This window comes from Ixodes scapularis, unplaced genomic scaffold, assembly GCF_016920785.2.
Source record: "Ixodes scapularis isolate PalLabHiFi unplaced genomic scaffold, ASM1692078v2 PGA_scaffold5__190_contigs__length_132052651, whole genome shotgun sequence".
NCBI classification, from domain to species: domain Eukaryota; kingdom Metazoa; phylum Arthropoda; class Arachnida; order Ixodida; family Ixodidae; genus Ixodes; species Ixodes scapularis.
The window spans coordinates 37,701,883-37,723,498 of record NW_024609880.1 but is presented as its reverse complement, the minus strand read 5'-3'; the positions used below and the strand labels follow the sequence as shown (position 1 = coordinate 37,723,498).

Sequence of the window (21,616 nt, the reverse complement as noted above, 5' to 3'; positions counted from 1 at the left end):
TGGAACGTTCAAGGTTGACGGGGACGTTTGTTCATGAGAATCCACCCAACAATAGTATCGTGATGAATCCCGCGGACGTTTAGGCAATCCCTCTTAAATGTCATGTGACCACATTAACGTGTTTGAGGTATTCGCAGCATATACAGTTATCAAGGCGGAGGACAGTGTGCCTGCAGCGTGTGGGGCAGCGGTGAATAATCAATTTTTTGATAGAAGGGACAAAGAGCGCGCTTAAATATTAAAAGATTGAAGGCGCAAAATTGATAACAAACGTTGCCACGGACATGACTAAAATCAGTAATTTGGCAAGGGAAAACAACCGGTGGCAAATGAACTGCACACACGTTCGTTCGACTGCAGTCACGCGGTTTAGAACTATCTGCGTAGAAGCAACCAGGATGTGGCCAAAATGATGGCAGCGGTGTCTCGGCGCCCACAAATAATGTTAAAAAAAACTGATAAAGTATTGTGCTTGTTGTTTTTTAATACTATTCTATATTTTAGCTACTTCACCCAATTTTTGCGATACGCGCGCTTATGTGGACGTCGTCCTAGAGGTCGTCCTACAGGTCGCCCTTGATACCGTCCGGGAGGTCGTCCTAGACGTCGTTCTTGAGGTCGTCCTAAAGCTTGTTCTACATATCGTATTTTACGCCATCTTATAGGACGCCGTCCTCGATGTCGTCCTTGAGGTCGTTTGAGAGGTCGTCTTTGAGGTCCTCTTTGAGACCGCCCTAGAGGTTGCCCAAGAGGTCGTTTTAGACGTCCTCTTTGACGCCATCCTAGATGTAGTCTTTGAGGAGGTTCTAGAGGTCGTACTAGAAGCCGCCCTCGAGATCGCCCTAGAGGTCGTCCTAGAAGTCGTTCTAGCCCTAGAGAATCATCTTACGTGTATAAGAAATTTCCTGGTCCAATAAACAATCTTGATCGGATACCATTCTTCTTCTTTTTCTTCTTCTTCTTCTTATTATTATTATAATTATTATTACTATTATTAGTATCATTATTATTATTAAGGAACTTTATTTTCCATTTCGATACATAAATGGAGAAAACACGGTAAAAAGGGGTCAAACAAGGGAAAAAAGTAAAAACAACATACAAGAACCTTATAAGATTATGTAAGAACAATATGAGAGTATCTAAGATGTTATAAGAGACTGATAAAAAGGTTCTTAAAACTTTCTATATAATTCTATATTGTTCTTCTATGTTCTTATAACCTTCTTGTATGTTATTATACGATCTTATTTGAACATATGCGTTTTTTTAAACTAGACATTTCTTATACATGTAAAGTTTTTCACTAGGAAGACATCGTCTTTCATGGCGTCCTAGACAGCGTCCTCGAGGTTGTCCTACAGGTCGAGAGATCGCCGTTATTGCTAGCGTTGTTAAGGATTGCTACCAACAGGGCGATCTCAAGGACGACATCTAGAACGATTTCCAAGATGACAAATGGCGGTCATCCTAGAGGACGACTCCTGGAGGTCGTCCTAGAGGTTGCCTTCTTAAACGTCGTCTTGGTTCTCGGTAACGGTGGGTAACGGCGGGTCAAAAGACGACTTTGGGAACGACGTCCGAGGACGCCGTTCTCGAAGTCGTCCTAGCAAGCAGGTAAACCTGCGCCGCAGATACACGGAGCGGCAGAACGCACACGTTCACATTTGCGCTCACGCTACGTAGTGATTATCGGCCAGAGTTGAGGTTGTTTGTACATGGTCAATAATGGTGGTGAAACAGCTCGAAGATTACACGATTACAGAGATACGGTACAAGACACGCCCACGAAGCTGCGATGATGGTGGAGAAAGAGCTTGAACAATAAAAGATTACACAGTGACAGAAGATTAAATGATTACACAAAGACAAAGCAATCACTCAATTTCGAAGTGGCGCCTTGCAGTCACTCTGACGTCAAAGATTCCGTCATAAACCATGCACAAAATAAAGTGCTCACTCAAAATTAGTGTCGTGGCATTCAGAGTGAGTTGCGTCGTCAGTCTCATGAAGAATGCTATCGCATTTCAAACAAAACTAACAATAGTGGTTTCTGCTACCAATTGTTTTCCCAATTGAAGCGAATAAAGGTGTTTTATTTTTATTTCACTGGATGCATTAAGAACAATAGAAATATTACCTCGCTACTTTCTACCGTTGGCATTTCGTTCCTGTATCTTTTATCATCACTTCATTCACTATGAAGCTAACGCACCGAGAAAAAAGATCCTTTTAAACAATATTCGAAAAATGAGCCACAAGTCGTCGCCAAAACTAATTAGGCGCTGAGATTCCCGGTACACTCGTTTGGGAAATATAAAAACAGGCTATTCTCAGGCTCGTATTCCACGAGATTGCGGCGGGGAGTGAAAGCTACCGACGCGGACGTAACCTGCTAGCTTCTCTGCGCATTACCTATGTTCCGTTTCCACCTAAGCTTACAGAGCGGTAGATACTACGTGCTTTTTGAACCAGGCATATAGGCATACCTTGTGCTCACGTGATCACACTCCCGCCCACAGCTACATGCAGAAAGTTAGGTCAGGTGATGAATGGGAGGCATCTGATTGATCCTGCAAGCGCGTGTTTCCTTTTGTCCTCTCAGCTTAGTGGTAACCCAAGTACACTTCCTCTTCCCTAAATATCGAGCCACCAGTGTGAAGGACGCTAAAGCATACCGCTGTTTGTTTGTTTGTTTGTTTGTTTATTTTGAGTGCCCCAAAACAGCCAAAGCCTATACATTGATGCACGTGTTAGTAACATTTCAGATAGCATATAAACGCAAACAAGAAAAGTATGGTCGCCTCACACACCTCTAAAGGAAAACCACAGGAATTGAATAGTTGCAAAGCATGAACATTATTTCAATACATGAAGCAAGCACTTCCTAACGTGAGGTTGGTTAGGGTTGAAAATGTCAATGCCATCTGATTCCAGATGATTGAAGTAGTTTTGCAGTCAGCCCGAGGGTGACGTGAAATCGCTGTAATTGACATGGAAAGTGCGACTAGAACGAACTTTTCTACCGGGTATATGATAGTTAATACATGTGACCAGAGAGCTAATATCCTGATTAGAATGTATGCATTTAAACAAGAATAAAAGGTCGCGCGAGCATCGTCTTGATGCAAGGTTAGTGATTTGCAATTGTCTAAGCACTTCGTTGTAATCATATAGATCGTGTGATGGGGATCTAAAATGATAAGTTCTGGCAAATCTTTTCTGTACGCGTTCCACATTATTGGAAGCTGTAGCACTAAGGCTGTTCCAAATCACAGTGCAGAAGTCATGTTTTGGAAGAACTATGCTTCGATAAAGTACGTAGAAAAGGTAAACACTTGAAAAACACTTAATAAATCTTGAAATTGCACCGAGAAGACGAAAGCAAGAGCTCACAACGTATGTCGCGTGCGAGTTAAAGTTGAGTTTGGAGTCTAGCATCACTCCCAGATCTTTCACAATCGTAACTCGAGTAATCGACGAATTTTCTAAGTAGTACAGAAAGTGAGTTGGATTAGTCTTACGCGTGAAAGATATTACATTTGTTTTTCCAATGTTAAGATCAAGCCCGTTATCTTTACACCATAGACAGATGGCGTTGATATCTTCCCACAGTACAGCACAATCATTTAATGACGAAATATTTTTGTAGATCTTGAGGTCATCAGCGAACTGCAAGAGGTTCGAATGGCGAATGATGTTTTGGACATCTTTAACAAATATATTAAAAAGAAAAGGTCCCAGATTGCAACCCTGGGGTACACCAGATGGCACAGAAAAAAACAAGACCTAACATTTGCGTAGCCGACACAGTTTTCTCTTGCAGAAAGATAACTTTCAAACTAAGAACAGTACTCGTCGCTGACACCAGAAACAGAAAGTTTGTGTAACAGTAACTTGTGGTTTACACGATCAAATGCATTGCTACAATCAAAATACACTACGTAAACTTGCTCTCGAGAGCAGACTCTGGGGGCAACATCATTTAAAAAACACGCAAGATTTGTTTCAACAGACCTGCCGGTCAAAAAACCATGTTGAACTTCGGGTATTAAGTGCTTAAAACAGTGTGTTAGATGCTTATGAATGATTTTTTCGAATACCTTCAAAAATGCGGAAAGCAATGATATCGGTCTATAGTTTGTGATATTCCTTGAGGTGCCTGATTTAGGAAGAGGGATTACCAAGCCCTTTTTCCAGGCGGTCGGAAAGAGACTGCTTCAGCGACATAGAAAATATGTGGTGTAGAATGGGAGCCAGTAAGTCGACACACCCCTTAACTATAAAATTCGGTATGCCATCAAGGCCACAAAATCTTTTAAATGGGAGCTGATGAATTGCCCAAACAACGTCGGCAAGGTCAATTGTCGGAGGAGGGAAATGGTTATGAGTAGTTAGTAAAATCTGTGTTTTCGACACTGACTGATGAATAAATGCACAAGAAAAACTTTGCGAATTGATTGAATATCTTATCAGGATCAGAAGAATATGCTCCGTCAATCATAAGTGAAGCAGGACTCGACCTATCTCGAGTATGCTTTTTAACCAATCGCCGAAAATCCTGGGGACGCTTGGAAACACTTCCTTCGACTTGTCAACGATAAGCCTCTTTATCGCACTTATACAGTTCTTTAACCGTGGCTCGGCATATTTTAAACCTGTCATAAACTTCGTTGCTGTTAGTAGTGCGGTAAAGACGGTGCAAATGTAACTTTTTGCGCATTACGGGTTTTAATACGCGAGAGAACCACGGGGGATATCTGTTTGATCGATCAGTTTGTTTACGAGGTATAAAGCTGTGCATGCCGGTCATCAAAATATTGGTCAAAGCAGTGACCGCCTCGTCAATCGAGTGTAAACGAAAAGTCAAGATATGAGGCGTTGGCGTAATCAAACCGATATATGTTTTTGTGTTTCACGGACGAGACTAGCACGTCTACCTTAACGGAAAATGGAACATGCCATATATCGGCGGAAACAATTGGATTGCTCACTATTGCAATATTGTAAGTTTTACGATTAGTAAAAAGAACGTCCAGAGCGTTTCCACATTAGTTTGAAGGAACTTCGCCGCCGTAAAGATCGTTGTAGTGAACAAAAGTTAAGAGCTGATTTCCTTTACGACAGCTTGACTCTGAAGCTTCGCTCGACCACCACGTACCAGGTACATTAAAATCGCCGACAATGATCACGTTAAAGTTGGCGGGGTCGAGTTTTTCTGATAAACTGATCAGAACCTGCTCAAATTCCTTGGAATCGAGAGTAGGGGGGTATATAATAATTTCCTATTAAAAGATTTTTGGGTCCGCCAGTTTTCACTTCAAGCCAAACACATTCTTCATAGCTTTCGAGGTCCAAGCGACGAACTGCCGTAATGTTGTTGCGTATGGCTGTGAGTACACGACCACCGTAATTCTGTCCGGTAACTCCGTAATTGCGGTCGCGGCGAAATATGGAGTAGCTGTCACAAAAATATTCATAAGATGAGATGTCACTTAGTAGCCAAGTTTCTGTAATACAATACACGTCGTAGTCTGAAAACGCTACCCCCTCAGAGAACGTATCGGCCTTAGTGCGAAGGCCCCTTACGTTTTGGTAGTATATTGATAAAGTTTTAAGCTTCTCCCGTGTCTGCATGAGCAAGTTCGTCGGTTCTTAGTACACCACGAAACTGACGAAAAAGACACCCCCCCAGGCCACACTAGTGGGTCGTTAATAATATCAAACGTGTCAGCACTTATTGCGACGTGAAAAGACGAGTATATAGAAAACTTGCTTTTAAGCCTTGTACACACAAGCGTGTCGTCCTTCACCACATCAGCCACAAACTGTTCGATGTCTTCTGTGGTTGTATCCGGGTTCATCCTTGTTACAAACAATGCTTTCCGGGCAGGACCCAGGGGTACGGTGCTCAGAGTTGTCGACTTGCTGGCACCCCCTCGTATTTCTGCCTTCCGCCGGCGTCGAACCTCAATCCAGCCGTCTTCTGGCTGGTTGCGTTTGCCTGAGCTCGGACTGAAGTTATCCGAGTACGTTGAAGGTGCGGTGGAAGCAGAAGTGGACTGTCTGGAAGGTCGTTGGGTCTCGTTGTTTGCCGGTGCCTTGTTTACAGCGTTGGGATGAACAGGCGGCGTTTCATCACTTGTTTGCTTCGTTGTACACTCTAAGAAAAAGTGAGCACCCCTCTCGTCATCGTGCGTTTTGACGGCTGTAACTACCCCCAGGCTTACTTAACTACCCCCTGGGCTCGAGTCATTGAGAGTTAGCACCCTGTTGGCAGGTGACAAGCATGGGGTAGTCACGTTTTATAAACTCTTGAATTGAACATTCAAGTGCATGCAGTCGTTCAATAATAAAAGTCACTTCAAAAATCTCAAAAAGTACTTGAAACTTGTTTTCTTTGTGCGTTGGTTATCATTTATTAAAATTTGAACCGTTCGAAACAAGCGTGTGGCTCAGTTGGCCTAAACTGGCAGAAAACAAACAAGTACAGGCAACCTTGGTAGGCACCTGTTAAAACCCGATGCAGATAAAAAGTATAGCGGTTGTCCTTTTTGGTTTCGTCGCGGGTTTTACCATGTACAGCAGTCAACAGCTGGCAGCTGGCGTCGTGCTCGAGGAATTTAACCAAATCTCTAAAAAAGCACAGGAAGCTACGCACAGGCGTGAGGTGACTTGAATGTTCGCCGGACGAGATACTCTCGTCGTCTTTTATTGTGCGGTTCAGTAAAGAGCGTGCTCTCAATAAAGGTGTGATCGGTCAGTACTGCGTGCAGATCAGTTGCAAATGGCCTCCTCGGTTCCGCCGAACTTGCGCGCCTGTCGTGCCCAATTTTTTTTGCTTTCAAGTGCAGTGAAGTATGAAGCATTGAACACCACGACTGAGGCCGGACAGGACGAACGTACACAGATATCTGGGATCATGTCCGTGTATTTCACTATTTCTCTGTCTCGAGGTACATGATTCGCCTTCTCTGGTTCATTTGGCACATTTCATCGAGCATACTCGATAAAAAAAAATGCTTCAAACAAGGCCGGTTCAGACACTAGCGTTTGACAGCGTTGCGTCGAGAACCGAAAGCCACTCACCGGCACGTCTGTGCTTCGTATCAAGCGTGGAATCCAATTCAAGGAATCATCTTGGCACGCGATATAAGCAGCAGGGATGTCCTGATTTCTTGCTGCCGCAACGCAGTCAGACGCACGTAGTCAAACGCTACTGTCTTAGCCACCCTATTGGAAAAACCAGCATGAAAATCAAACTGGCCATGCTGGTAACTAAGCTGGTCAATCTGGTCAATGTGGTAGCCAAACTGGTTTAACTGGCAATCAAGCTGGTTTAAGCTGGGCAAGCTAGAATTTAAGGTGGTCAGTCTGGTTTAAGTAAAAACCAGCATGGTCTAACTAGAATCTGGTTTTAGATTCAATCTGGTGTAGCTGGGAGCCAGTCTGGTCCTAACTGATCAAACTGGTTTTCCATGGAGCCAATGTGGTCAAGCTGGGAGACAAGCTGGTCATGCTGGGAGACAAGCTGGTGAATCTGGTCGAACTAATAATCGTTTTGGTCAAGCTGGTCATGCTGGGAGCGCGCACGCCAAGGTCGGCTAGAGATAGCCGAACTGGCATTGCTGGGAGCGCGCGCGCCAAGGTTGGCTTAGGCTAGAACGAGGCCAGGTCCTGTTCTTTGTCCTCTCCTTTTTGGTAGACAACCGGGCGAGTCAGGCGCGCTGCAAGCTACCTTTGTGTGCGAAAAAAGAAAGAGAGAGAGAGTGGTAGGAACGGAGAATTTGAAACGCGTTTGGCTATCTTGGACACATTTTCGAAGGGACGGCTGTGTGCGCGTTGTTTGGAGACTACTTGAACGACGGTGCAAGCGAAGCGGGTTTTGAGGAGACAGCGAGCGGCAGTCCGTTCAGTGCGGGAAGATGTCGGACGTCCCGACTGAGGCGTCGCTTCGTGTCTTCGAACGTGTGTATGCTCGTGAATGACGGTGGTGCCGAGGAGTATCGCCAATGCCATCGAAGCCACACGGATTTCCTCGCCATTGCCGACCACGCAAGTTGCCGCTTCGCCCCCATCACTGGCGGGACCCAGGTTCGCTTCTCTCATCCGTGTAGTATTTTCTTTTGCTATTGCCTGTTTTTGGCGTGTGTCTAGTATTTTTCGTGTTGAAAGATAAGCAATCGGGTTTTATTAACATTGTTGCCTTTGTACCGAGAACCACTGTCTGTGCGTCGGTTAGTACTAGCTGTGTCAGCGCCGAGGATATGTAGCATCTGAGTTCATGTGAGGCGGCTGCAAGTACGAAACTAATAAATTGGATGCCGAGTTGGCTTTTCTGAAGAGCTTGGCTTGTTTATCGCGTGTATTAATTTAAACACGTTAAACTGGTTGGGAAGTCCACCAGCATGACCAGCATGCCAAACTGGGCATGCTGGGGCAATAACCCAGCTTGAAGCTGGGACCAGATCAACCAGCATGACCAGTATAACCAGATAAACCAGCATGACCAGTATGACCAGATCAACCAGCATGACCGGCATGCCAAGCTGGGCATGCTGGGGCAATAACCCAGCTTGAAGCTGGGACCAGCTTAAGCTGGTTTTTTCAATAGGGAAGATTTAGATAATTTAGCATACGTATTTCGCGTTCGTTGCAGGTGAAGGCACGGGCCCGAAAACAGCAATTCTGCACTGTCCTCTTGGCGCGAGCGCATAGAACGCACATTTAGCGAAAAGAAGAAAACTGAAATAACGCTTCGGGGAGGACCGGCGGACGGGCTTCGCTAGAATCACCTGCGCGTGCTTAGTGTACTCAACGTGTACCCAACCGCTGCTAAAGTCAGTCTAAATATGTGAAAAGAGAAAAGAAAATGCATCAGTGTGTTCAGAAAGTTGTGATTGTAGAAATTGGTTTCGATAATTAATACCATTAATTAAACAGGCTTCTGTATACTTGAAGTGTAGGCTAGCGAGAAAACGAAACTGATCAAAATGTGACGTGTAGCAACTATTCAAATTTATTTATAACCTGCAGTTCACTTTTGCAATGGCCCTACATTAGAGATACGAGCGCTTTTCTAATGGCATTAGAGGAAAATAATATATACGGCTAAAGCTTGCACAGTCTTTTCGTATTTATGCAAAATATGACAGTGGTCACCATCCTAATCGATCACAGAAACTACAGCAGTATATAAGCTGGTGGTGTCGACTTGAGGTGTATATAGGAATGTAGAGTGTCAATATTTGATGTTGTGTCTTGTGCTGTTTCTGAATGCGTTGATGTATAAAATGCTGTGATGTCTGTATGTCGCGTATGATTGAAGTGTGGCGTGGGATATGTACATACGGCATGTCTGGCGAGGCGCTCAGAGCAAAAATTGCTGGTTTCTTTTTTTCTTTAGTTTGAGCACTGTCCGTTAGGTGGCGCGCGTCGCCGCCCAATTCAAGGAGTCGCGCGTTTATGTGTCTACTTATTTGAGTGAAAAACATGGAGACGTTCCATGGCTCCACAGTGTGTGCATGGCTCCAAGTAGCAGCCACAAAGGGTTCGGTCTGGTTCGGTTCTCGGGCTCTCGTCCAAATGGGATCAGTCCCATAGCCAGTTGAATGGGTGTTCCGTGCGGTGAATAGCGCCAAGTGCGTGCACAGACGCGGTGAGTATTACCAGGGACTTGAAAGTGGATAACGAATGCTAACAGGTGAGCAGGAGCGTTGAACGATCGGTACCGACGCTGCTTAAATCGGTGATGCTTCGCCTCGCCGCTGTCAACCGAAAACGCCAGATTACTTGCGGCAAGCACAGCAAGCAGATGCTCTGTTCAATAAAGACATCATTCCATTTGTCGCTCTTTTGTTTCCTTCTTTGAATGTTTTCTGGCCGCGAAGTAAATGCAGCCGGCCTCGCGAAAGCAATCGCGGACAAACCCCCTCGAATGCGCCCCCCCCCCCCCCCCCCTCCACCTCACATCGTCGCCCCTACTCGTATTAGGTGCGGTGCCGGTGCTTCGAGGCGCGTTTTGGAGAGCTTTGTGCGCACGGAAGGCAGTGAACGGGCGTACGCACTTGAGAATCGTATTTTAGCAAAAAGCAGTCCAGCTCGCTAGGCCTTACTCGTATTGCTCCACAAACGCTTGCCAGCCGCCATGTTGCTTTTGGGGGTGCTCACTGTGATTACCTGCTGCTTGCGTGCCGTGTGACTGCCCATGGGGTTGTTAGTATAACGAAGCGGGGGTAGCGATATCTGTGACGGCTTATGACTACCCCAAGTGTAGTACCCTACGACTATCCTTTTGTTGAGAGTGTATTCTTCGTCACACTGGCATAGCCCGGCCCTGTTAGTTGAATGGTCAACAAAGCGTCGAGGGCTTTCGCAAGGTTTGTATTCACGAAGTCCAGGCGCTTCATGACCAATGAGTTATTGTTTTTCAGTTCCAGCCTCACAGCAGCGTTTTCGAGCTTGAGTGACGTCACTGTAGCTTCCAGCCGGTCGACTTTCCAAAGCAGCTCTGTCAGAGTAGCAGCCGAATTTGCAGGATGTTCGTCACTGCCCATGGCAGTGCGCGTAGTCGAGCCGGGCGACAGCACGTCAGCATTGACGAGGCTTTCCTCACCGCGCGGACGCCGAGTGCAGTCAGTGCATTTGTAGATGCTGACACCGTCACGAAAAAGGACGCCGTAATCTTCTTGGCGAATGTTCAGGCATTTTATATGGAAGACGAAATCACACTCACCGCTGCACGCGATGGAAGTTTACCGGGACGAGATAGGCAGGGTGCACTCAGCGCACACACCCATCTACTGCTGGCGAGGGAGCACGAGAGCATGCGACTGCCCTCATTCAGTGCGCAGCGCTGAATGAGGGCAGTCGCATGCTCTCGTGCTCCCTCGTGCATGTGTCTCACACCAAGCGTATACTAAAAGTAAACGCTCACTTGTGACATTGGTCCATTTATTTATATTACTAAAGTTTAAAATGATTGGCGTTTTTCCCCTGTAGTCAACCATATGGTTAGGGTGACCAGACGTCCCGTTTTTGCCGCGACAGTCCCGTGTTTGAGGTCCGCTTCTGCCGTCCCGTTTTTTTTTGTCCCAATAATGGATCATGTCCCGTTTTCGCAGCAGTGCGTACTTTTGGAATAGGCACTAAGCAATTTGAAGAAAGCCGAAAATATTCCTTCTCGTTACAAATATATTTTGCAAAAAAAAAAAAAGAAACGTAGGTACTTTCAAATCTTTACCCAGAGAGTAAAATTTAGGACTGTTCTTGCCCACAAACACCTTTTCTCTCGCAAAAACGCGTGTGTAGATTTTTTTTTTTTTTTTTTTTGCTACCGGGTATAGCACACATGTAGGATCACCGTTGAAAACACTGCTCTATTTTTCGAAAATGGCGAAGAAACGCACGTGTGTGTTCACCGGAGGACCCTTGTCAATAAAAACAGTAAAAAGAAACTAGAAGATTGCAAATCTTCAGGTATTACAGGCTGTGAGAGACGGGTGCAAGTCTTTAAAGTGGTGGAAACAGAAAATGTATGTTGCGCCGAGATTCCCCGGGTCGTCAAACTGGCTCTGTGCTACCTTGGAACTATGGCTCGAGTGGAGCGCGTCTTTTCATTTATGAACTCCATATGGATATGCTAAAAGTCTCGCCTTCTTGTCTCAACCGTGCGAGCAATGTTACTTGTGAGGCTGAACTTCCCATATAAGTGCACAGTCTTTGCAACCGATTCTTGCAGGATAAAGTCCTGCTTATGAAACCTTAGTCGTCGGCAAAATACGCTTACACCATCGAAGGACACGAAACAGGACCTTCCAAATGAGTGCATGCAACTGAACTCTGAGTTTGACTGTTTCTTAGGCCTTAGTGCGGTATGTTAACGCATTGAAATAAGAGCAGTTATTTCATTAAATCCCCCTTCCTCCTTTCCCCCCCCCCCTTCCCCCCCTTCCCCCTTCCCGCCTCCACCGCTGGGATGTCCCGTCTTCTACCTTGAGGAATATGGTCACCCTACATATGGTGGGTGTTATTGTTTTTATATTCGCCGCTTTGGCCTGAGTAAAATTTGGGTTCTAATGCTAGCAATGACTGCCGCGTGCCGTTTTTGTCCGCCTAAAACATGGATGCCTGACGCGTTTCTGCGATGTTCTTCGCTCTCCCTATCTCGCCTGCCTGACGTTACTTGGCCGAATTGCAGACTGACGATATAATTTTAATCCCCGTTCTGAAGTTTGTATTTATGTGAGTGGCCGTTAAACTGCCGTGAACACATGTAATCATGGTTTTGGGAACCACATATTAGTGGTCGTAATGCACAGAACAAGAGGTCCTTCTTTAATGCAGATGCCATCTAGTTGCAGCAGCATGAATTTCTACACTGCAACACTCGTGGTGGCAAGGTGTTCTTCCGGAATTTTATGGTTTTAACTTCTTTAACAGAAGGTAAAAGCTTTTCTAAAGTCGTCTTTTGTGCTTCCAATTGCGTTTCAAGTTTCATGAAGCTTCTGCATCACTGCACTCTATGCAGTCATGGGTACGAAAAGGAATGGGTGCACGACTACCCTCTATTCATGCGTCCATTCATCCTCGCTCTTTGGCAGCCAGTGACTTTCGCCACTTAGGCTACAACACTTGAGCCCTCTAATATTTAAACCCTCTAAAACCTTGGGTACATTATTTAAACCATCTCATCGAATCCATACGAAAACAGGAATAACCGTCTGGTACGAGAAATTCAGTGTTTATCGTCCTCTGATAAAAAGAGACCATAAAAAGGATCAACACTTGCACCCGTCGAATTAAAAAAAAAAAAAAAAAAAAAGTTTAACTAAAGGATTTTGACGTTCTGGCGCTATGCTAAAAACCACATGCGCGACACGGCACAAAACTTATACTTACGTCAATCAACTGGCTATTTTTCCTCGCCCGTTCACATACCTAATCGTTTCTGTGATTACTTTAGTTACTGATATTTTGGTTTGAGAACTGCCGGTGCATCAGACAACATTAACAGCACAAACTTTTATCTGATTTTACTGTCGACGTTTTAGAAGTTCTTGAGGCGATAAAAAAAATAAAATATCAGTTCTCGACGGGAATTGACGGTATACCCAATTTTATTATTAAGGCATGTTCTGATATATTTGCTCCCCTTTTGGAAGTTATATTTAACCTATCTCTCATGAAGGGTCCTTTTCCTTATTTTGTGGAACTCTTCTATAGCTGTGCCCATATTTAAGGCTGGTGATCCGTCATTGAGTGGGCACAGAGGAGCGGCAGCTATGCGGTCGCTTCCAAATCCCTTCTGCTTCATTTTGCAGATTTTAGCCTTCCTTGGGACATGGCTACCTCCTCCTCGCCAGCCAGCCACCATCTCTGCACCGTCATTTTTCACCGTATTCCTGGCGGCTATCGGTGACGACATCGCGCCCGTGTTGGATGCCACAGTTGCGTCCCTTCCCTTCAGCAAGCCAGCATCATCGTCAACATCAACAGGATTCTCTGCGAATTTAAGCACCTGGTCACCACAGGACGCTTTCAGTGGGCACAGAGGAGCAGCGGCCAATGCGGTGGGTTCAAAATCCCTTCTGCTTCATTCTGCAGGTTCGTAAAAACCCATCCTTACACGTTACACGATCTTGTAATGATTTTGTGCTGCTCCTTCAGTGCCTGCTGGTTCTTATTAGAGTTGCTTATGTGTGTGTTCACATTTTTAAGTTACTTTTGTTGTCTGGGGACGTTGAATCAAACCCCGGCCCTATCACGAACGCTGATATTCTGGCTGTCATTGCTGAACAGTCTGCTAAGAATGATGCGCGTCCTACCGAAATGGTTGACATGCTAAATCCGGTCAAAATAACCAGCATCAACTAGAACTAAAACTGTTAAGACATCAATTCAAGACTTGCAGCAGTCGAATCACTTGTAGAATCCCTAGATGTGCCAAAGCATCTTGCTGAACAGTCTAATGTTGTTAGTGAGGCCGTCCGAGGCGAAATTACCGTTCTGAATTCGAGACGTAATGAACTTGAAGATAGGTCACGTCGTGACAGCTTACTTTTCTACGGTATCGCTGACATCCTTTCCGCAAACTGGTCGCAGTCAGTGACTCATTTCCGCGAAAATCTTTCCACGATATTAGGACTAGATTTACCTGGCGAGGCCATATCCCGTGCTCATAGATTAGGCACATACACAACTAATAACTGCCGGCAAATAATTGTTAAATTTTTTCCTCTGAATTCAAGGCGAATGTATATTCTCAGCGTTTTAAGTTAAAAGGAACAGGAATTTCAGTCAGTGAGAATTTCTGTCCGGCTACGCGGCAGTTGCGTAAAAAGTTAATTAATTTTTGATAAAAGCACCGGTCAGAGGTTCTCGCTCAGACTAAACAGGCTGCACGTTAGCCAAAAGGTGTATACTTACTGCCCTGTAACATATTGTATTTGTGAAGTGACTCCTAGTCATGCTCGTGAAACTAACAACAGTGCATCTCCCCTCCCGGGCACCAATAATAGTTTCCGCGCCGTAACCGGGCACCGATAATGCAGTTTCCGCACCTGTCCCAAGCAATGATAATTCACACGCGCCATCAACATAACTATCTAAACGCCCGGCGACTAACACCATCTCAATATTGTATTTTAACGTGCGAAGCGTGTGCAACAAACGCGATACCTTGTCATTTCTTATCGAAATGTGTACAGCTGATATTGTTATCCTTACCGAACATGGCTATCTAGTAAAATTCCTGAGAGTGAAGTTTTTGTGTGCGGAGATATGTACAAATTTTATCGTTTCAATCGTGACTCGTGCTCAAGTGGTGGTGTTCTTATCCCTGTTCGTGATTCTATAATATTGAGCGTTGTACCACTTAACATATCTTTAGAGTTTGTGTGTGCCCGTGTACTATCGTGGACACTGTTAGCTATAACACCGCAGCGGCGGCCGTCCCTAGAGTTCCTGTATATGCTACCTACGGTAGCAGAGTTGCGCATTCAGCCTCGGCGCGTGGCCGTAGCGCCGGCTTTCCCACACGAGCTGGTTGCTTTCCTCCTCACGTGACTAAATTTGGCGAATAGCGGCGCCGCGCGCGCCGCCGCGCGTGGAAAACAGGAGAGGAGGAAAAGGAGGCGGAAAGCAGGGAAACATACGCCGGGGCAAGAGAAACGTCGGCGGAGCGACCGTAAAGGTGGCTTTCTTGCACGCCAAGGGATGCTTTGCTCCTCACGTGATCGGATCTCGGCGAATAGCGGCGTGGCGGCGCGGGGAAAACAAATGCGCAACTCTGGCTCCCGTAGGGAGCCTATACAGGAACTCTAGCCGTCCCGTACCCCCAGCGCCTCGTAGCAGGCGCCGTCCGAAACTCCGCGCATGCGCCGTGTGGCGGACTCGCTCTTCCCGTTTGGGAGCACACCCCCGCTTTCTCGTCTGCTAGGCGCAGAGCAGGCGATGCCACAGTGCTGCTCGTCTGGTACCCTCTCCCTAGCGAACTGGTCTCAAACTCATTTTAAACCGGCGATTTTGATTGGAGGAGATTCCTGAGTCATTAAAGCATTAACCCTGTCTACGTTTTTTTGTTATTTTTTTTTTGCTTTTTAGAAACAGGATTTCGCAATGCATCTTTCACAATATGCGCTCGCAAACCAGAATGAGCGCAGCAGGTGTAATACAGAAATAGACTTATACTCCGTTTCACCTTAAGTCCGAATGCAGCGTACGCTATAAAGCGACATAGCCAATCAAATAGCGGCAAAGGTGCAATGTCACGGAGTGCATCACCGGGGGACACAATAAGGTGCAAAAAGTGAGCTTTTGTCGCTTTTGGTTGGCCCTATCATCTCGTAGCGTCCGCTGCGCTTAGACCTAGAGTGAAACGAAGTATAACTGCAAGTTTGTCCCATAAAAAAATAAAAAAGTAGTCTACCGTGATATTACAATTAGTTGCGATGATTATCCTTAGCCAGCGGAGTAAGAGAATCAACCGTGGACACCTCTTACGCGTTGGTTTGCTGAATTGTGTTCAGGGAAAATTGGCAATCGCTGTGGCGTCGTCTGCTCTGTGCCTAGCAGGCGACAAAGCGAGGGTGTGCTCGCAGGCGGGAAGAGCGAGTTCGCCACACGGCGCATGCGCGGGGTTTCGGACGGCGCCTGCTATGAGGCGCTGGGGGTACGGGACGGCCGCCGCTGCCGTGTTATAGCTAACAGTGTCCACGATAGTACATGTCAGGAACAAGGATTTTATTTTTTGCACCTGCTATTGACCCCCCGCTTTTGCTATGAGCTTCATGATGTTTCAAAAAGGCTGGGAGTACGGTTTCCTCCTTCGTCTTTGCTTCTACTGGGTGATTTTAATTTCTCCACAATTAACTGGAAAAGCGACACTCTCACAATAAATGATCAGTCATCACAGGCTTTTTCATTTCTTAGCCTTTGTCTTGATTTTAATTTAAAGCAACTTTACAAGAGCCTACACGATGTTCATCTCATTCTTCCAACGTATTATACTTCATCCTCACTAAAACTCCTGAGCTTGTGTCTCCCTTAACGTATTTACCAGGTTTAATTTACCATTGTGTTACAGAGTTTGACCTGCAGGCATCTGCTTCCTCATGTAAAGCACTTAAGATTATTCGCGACTCAAAAATGCTGATTTTGTTTCAATTAATAATGAATTAGACAGCTTTCTAACCAATTACATCTCACATTTCCATACGCAAACGGTTGAAGAAAAGTGGTCTTTCCTCAAACAAAAAGTGAGTGACCTAATTAACCAGCACATCCCTCTGGAGCGCATCCGCTCTAATTCACAGGCACCTTGGTTTAACGCACGCCTTAAGCGTCGGCGAAATAAAAAAGAAACGGTTGTTTCGGCGCGCGAAATTAACAAAATGTGCTGAGCGCTGGCACGCTTACGAAGCTACTGATACGAAGTATAAACCAGCTGTCGCACAATCAAAGCAGGAGTTTTATGAGTGTGCGCTTTTTTCTCTTTTAAAAAACAACCCACGAAAGTTTTGGAGCGTGGTCAGCAGTGGTAGATACAGTGCGCTTGAGCTTTGTGATGCGAATAATATTCCTGCAGATCGAAACAATTGTTGCAATGTCCTGAACGATGTGTTTGCTTCTTATTTTCTCCGCACGACTCCTACCTGTTATCATATTGTTTTCAGCGCTAATGCCAGTCCTATGTTTCCTGTTAGCATTCATTCATTTCGTGTCGACTGTTTAATCCAGAAGCTTAAAATTTTCGCGTGAGCTGGAATTGACGGAATTAATTCAATGTTCCTGAAGAGCACCGCCACTTATTCATCTTTGATTCTTTCCAAAAAATTTTCACAGTCTTTGCAGTGTTGCACGATGCCCAACGATTGGAAAGTAGGGAAAGTGGTTTCTTTGAATAAATCAGGTACTGCTCACTCCCCATTTAACTACAGGCCCATATCATTGACTGGTGTGCCGTGTAAATTACTTGAACATATCATGTTGCCGTTCTTGCCTTTCTTGAGACCAATTTTTGTTTTACTAATTGTCAATACGGGTTCAGAAAATTGTTTTCTTGTGAAACACAACTCGCATCGTTTACTAATGACCTGTTACTTGCTATTGATGCCGGGCTGATAGTTGACTGCATTTTCTTAGATTTTGCTAAGGCCTCCGACTCTGTCTCGCACGACCTACTTCTCTTGAAACTGAGTAAACTTAATATTGATCCTAGCATCTTAGGTTGGGTTAAATGTCTTTTTTATCTAACCGCTCCCAATATGTTTCTGTCAATGGACATAATTCTTCTACTACTCATGTAAAGTCCGGGGTACCACAGAGATCTGTCCTGGGGCCTCTCTTGTTTCTAGTCTACATTACCGACCTCCCGTCGCAAATAATGTCCTGTATTAATTATTTCGCTGATGACTCTGTACGGTATCGCGTAATTACTAATGCCCAAGAGTGTGCTACACTACAGTCAGGCGTCGACGTAGTTTCTTCCTGGTGCGCTGAATCCCTAATGAAACTTAACGTTACTAAATGTAAAAGCATGCGTGTTTCCCGACTCTCTAAAAACATTGACCCTGCCATATACATCCTTAATAATATACCATTAGATGCTGTTCATTCAAACAAGCATCTTGGTCTTCATATAACTCATAACCTTTCCTGGAACATGCACGTTTTTGCGTAATGAGTCGCCACGAACTGACTTGTAAAAGGGACTTGGTTTAAGATTTACATGACCGCGGTAAAACCCATCCTGACAATTGCCCGGCAGGAGGCCTCTGTTGCAAAATGACTAGTGGAGGGCGATCCTGTCTCGCGCCTGTGACATTTTTCCGTGAACGAGATTGTGCCTGGGACTGAGGACGAAGAAGTGTTGGTGGCGCGAGGATAGACATGTTGGTTTTGGAACGACGAGGAAGCAGGGCAATTGTCAGGATGGATTTTACCGCTGTCATGTAAATATTAAACCAAGACCTTTTTATAAGTCAGTTCGTGGCGACTCATTACGCAAAAGATGGTCCCGGGTTTTGGCACCATCTTTTGCGTAATGAGTCGCCACGAACTAACTTATAAAAAAAACTTGGTTTAATATTTACATAACCGCGGTAAAATCCATCCTGACAATTGCCCTGCTTCCTCGTCCTTCCAAAACCAAAATGTCTCTCCTCGCGCCATCAACACTTCTTCTTCGTCCTCAGTCCCAGACACGATCTCGTTCACCGAAAAATGTCACAGGCGCGAGACAGGGTCGCCCTCCACTAGTCATTTTCCAACACACGTCGACTATGTCTTTAATAATGCTAATCGTATGCTTGGGTTTTTGCGCCGCCACTTCCGTTCCGCTAATCTTCCGGTCAAACTGCAATTATATAAAACCTTACTCAGGCCAAAACTCGAATACGCCTGTTCCGTTTGGCATCCGGGACATGTAACATTATCACACATTCTCGAATCAGTCCAGAGCCGAGCAGCCCGTCTTATCCTTTCTAATTATTCTCGTACTGGTAGTGCTTTATCAATGAAGACAACTTTGGACTTACCTGACCTCGCGTTACACCGTAAATACTTTCGTCTTTGTCTTTTTTATAAAATCTATTATACTAAACCAATTCTAAAAGATCGACTACTTTTTCATGCGTCAAACGTGTCACCTCGCAACGATCACCAGTGTAAGGTTGGCACACCGAAATGTCTTTGATGACACAAAAATCCTGGGGGGGGGGGGGGGGGCATGACAGCAGATTCGGCAGGGAAATCATAGAATCATTCGCGATGACCACAGCAAAAAACAACGTGTCTAACCCTTCCCTCCTGCTGACGAAAACTGAGGTTGAATTTTTAAAATCCGAGATAACCCTACCACCCTGACTTGCACTTCGCGTTTCTTTTCTTTCCTTCTCTCCCCCTTCTCTCCCCTACTCCTACTGGGTATAGTCGGCAGCTCGCTGTTTGAAAGTTTACTCGTCTGTTGCTAGTTGAAAGATGTGGTTGTGTTGTCCCTGTTTTAATTGTTTTATTCTTTCTTCATCCATGTCATACGAACATCTATTTTAACTCTTTTATTCCAAGAACATCTGACGAATGGCCTCCAGTGTCCATCCCTGCCTGCCTCCATCGTGTCTATCCAGGACCCCACATGCTTCAAGAAGTTTGCCAACGATTTAATCTGTATCACCCACTCCTCTCTGTAGAGCCTCCGGGCCTTGAGAGTATGAAAATAAATAAATAAATTAGTTAGCAACTATCGTCCCGTTTTTGTATTGTGTGGTTTCGCGAAAGTTTTCGAAATGGTTATGCATAACCAGATCTGAAATTACTTCAGTCGAAATTAGTATTTTTCAGCATGGTTTTGTAAAGGGAAAGTGCGTTGAAACAAATTTTTGCTCTTTTCCAGATTTCTATGTGCCGATAGTCACAAACAGAGGCCAAATTGATGCCATATATTTCGACACCTCGAAGGCCTTTGGCCGTGTAGATCATACTTTACTCCTTTGCAACTTTCTTTTTATGGCTTGTGCCCAAAGCTTTGTGAATGGTTCAGGAGCTACTTGAGTTTACGCAGTAATACTGTTCGTAGTGAGAACTCTTTTTCAAAGTGTTTTACATCACCTTCTGGTGTACCCCAAGATTCGAACCTGGTACCACTGTTGCTTATTTTGTTTGTAAACGATATAGTATCATGCGTCAGGCACTCGAACAGGCTTCTTTTTGCTAACGACACAAAACACTTCTTAAATATTAAAGACTATACTAATTGCACTTTATTGCAAACTGATATTGGTGCAATTTCAGAGTAACACTTTGTCTTTATATCCTAAAACAAAAAAAAAACTAAATTGATTTTTTTTATTGAGAATGCGGGACGTTTTCTTTGCCCTTATGTGCTTGATGAAAATGCGATAGATCGTGCATCTTTGGTAAGAGACCTTGGCGCCTATATTGATAGCACCCTATCATTCACTGCGCACATCTCTAAGATCGTTGGATCAGCGGTAAGAAAGTTGGGAATGATCACTCGGTTGTCAAGTTTTTTCACTTCACTATTATCTGTAGTGCGCCTGTTGTGTAGCCTTGTACGCTCAGGGCTTTGAATTTGGTGCAATTAGTTGGAATTCACTATCTTTGACACAAGTTGAAATGATTGAGCGTGCGCAGAAGAAATTTATGCGAATTATTCATGGCCTATAGGTTGTTCAGAAACTGGTATTTGTTACGATTTGTTGCCGTCTTTTTTTAGCCTTGAAAAGCTACCAACGAGGAGGGCTGTTAGAGACATTTATTTTCACCATTAGGTGGTGCATGGTACCCATAAAACTGAAAATTTACTTATAAATATAGACTTTTAGTTGCCCTTCAGAGCTGGTCGCCATTTGTTAACATTTTACCCTACTAGACTTTGTGAATCATCGCCATAATGTGGAATGCAGATTGTCTTCAATATTTTACGCGATTGTGATGTAGACATTTTACTTGATTTTGTTATCTTCAAGTCGGCCGTGCAAAAGTGTATTTTATCCAAGCAAGAGTCAGTGTAAGGTTGTATTTATGTCCTTTCAAATGTCTGTGTAATTTTTCGGATGTTTGTATTTTAAATAGTGGCGCTGTGAACACGAAATGACAGTGCACCACACAAAAGGCGTTGCAGGCGTTTGTGAGCACTAGAAAAAGGAGAAAACTTTTTTAATACTAATATCGTTATTATCATTAAACGTTTTCTCATTGAATTGCCTATTACTTCCCCGGGTATGTACACAGCTTTTTGGACATAGAATTCGGCTTTTCGTTTGGAAACGAATGCAGTGGCGTCATCTATCGGGTAATTCTCGCACTCTTCCGGTTCGCGTACACTGCCGCTTCCAATGTTTTACGCGTCATTCTTTCACCATAAGAGTGAATCCAGCGTTTCCTAAATTACCCAAGCATCAAAAAGAATGCTGGGAACGTAAGTACACGCACTGCACCCGGCCGCCTTATCCGCATTAAATATTCGAAGGAAACAACCGAATTAAAAAGATCATAAACACGCCTCAAAGTTCCGCTTGTTTTGGACTTTTACCTTAGAACAGTTACTGCTGCGGGAGGGAGTGTGCACAGCGCGTGTAAATACACCAGCGCACGC

At 44.7% G+C, this 21,616-nt stretch overlaps 1 protein-coding gene and 1 pseudogene across 1 annotated transcript in view; one reads left to right on the top strand and one right to left on the bottom strand.

Moving 5' to 3' along the window:
* Positions 1 to 2,859: 2,859 nt before the first annotated feature.
* Positions 2,860 to 3,660, bottom strand: LOC115317890 (annotated as a pseudogene).
* A 1,298-nt stretch (positions 3,661 to 4,958) lies between these two features.
* Positions 4,959 to 21,616, top strand: part of LOC121046485 — a 37,728-nt gene continuing 21,070 nt past the window's right edge. Inside the window, exon 1 of the mRNA XM_040500745.1 lies at positions 4,959 to 5,006. Coding sequence (XP_040356679.1) covers positions 4,959 to 5,006 — 48 coding nt within the window. The remainder of the gene's footprint in view (positions 5,007 to 21,616) is intronic.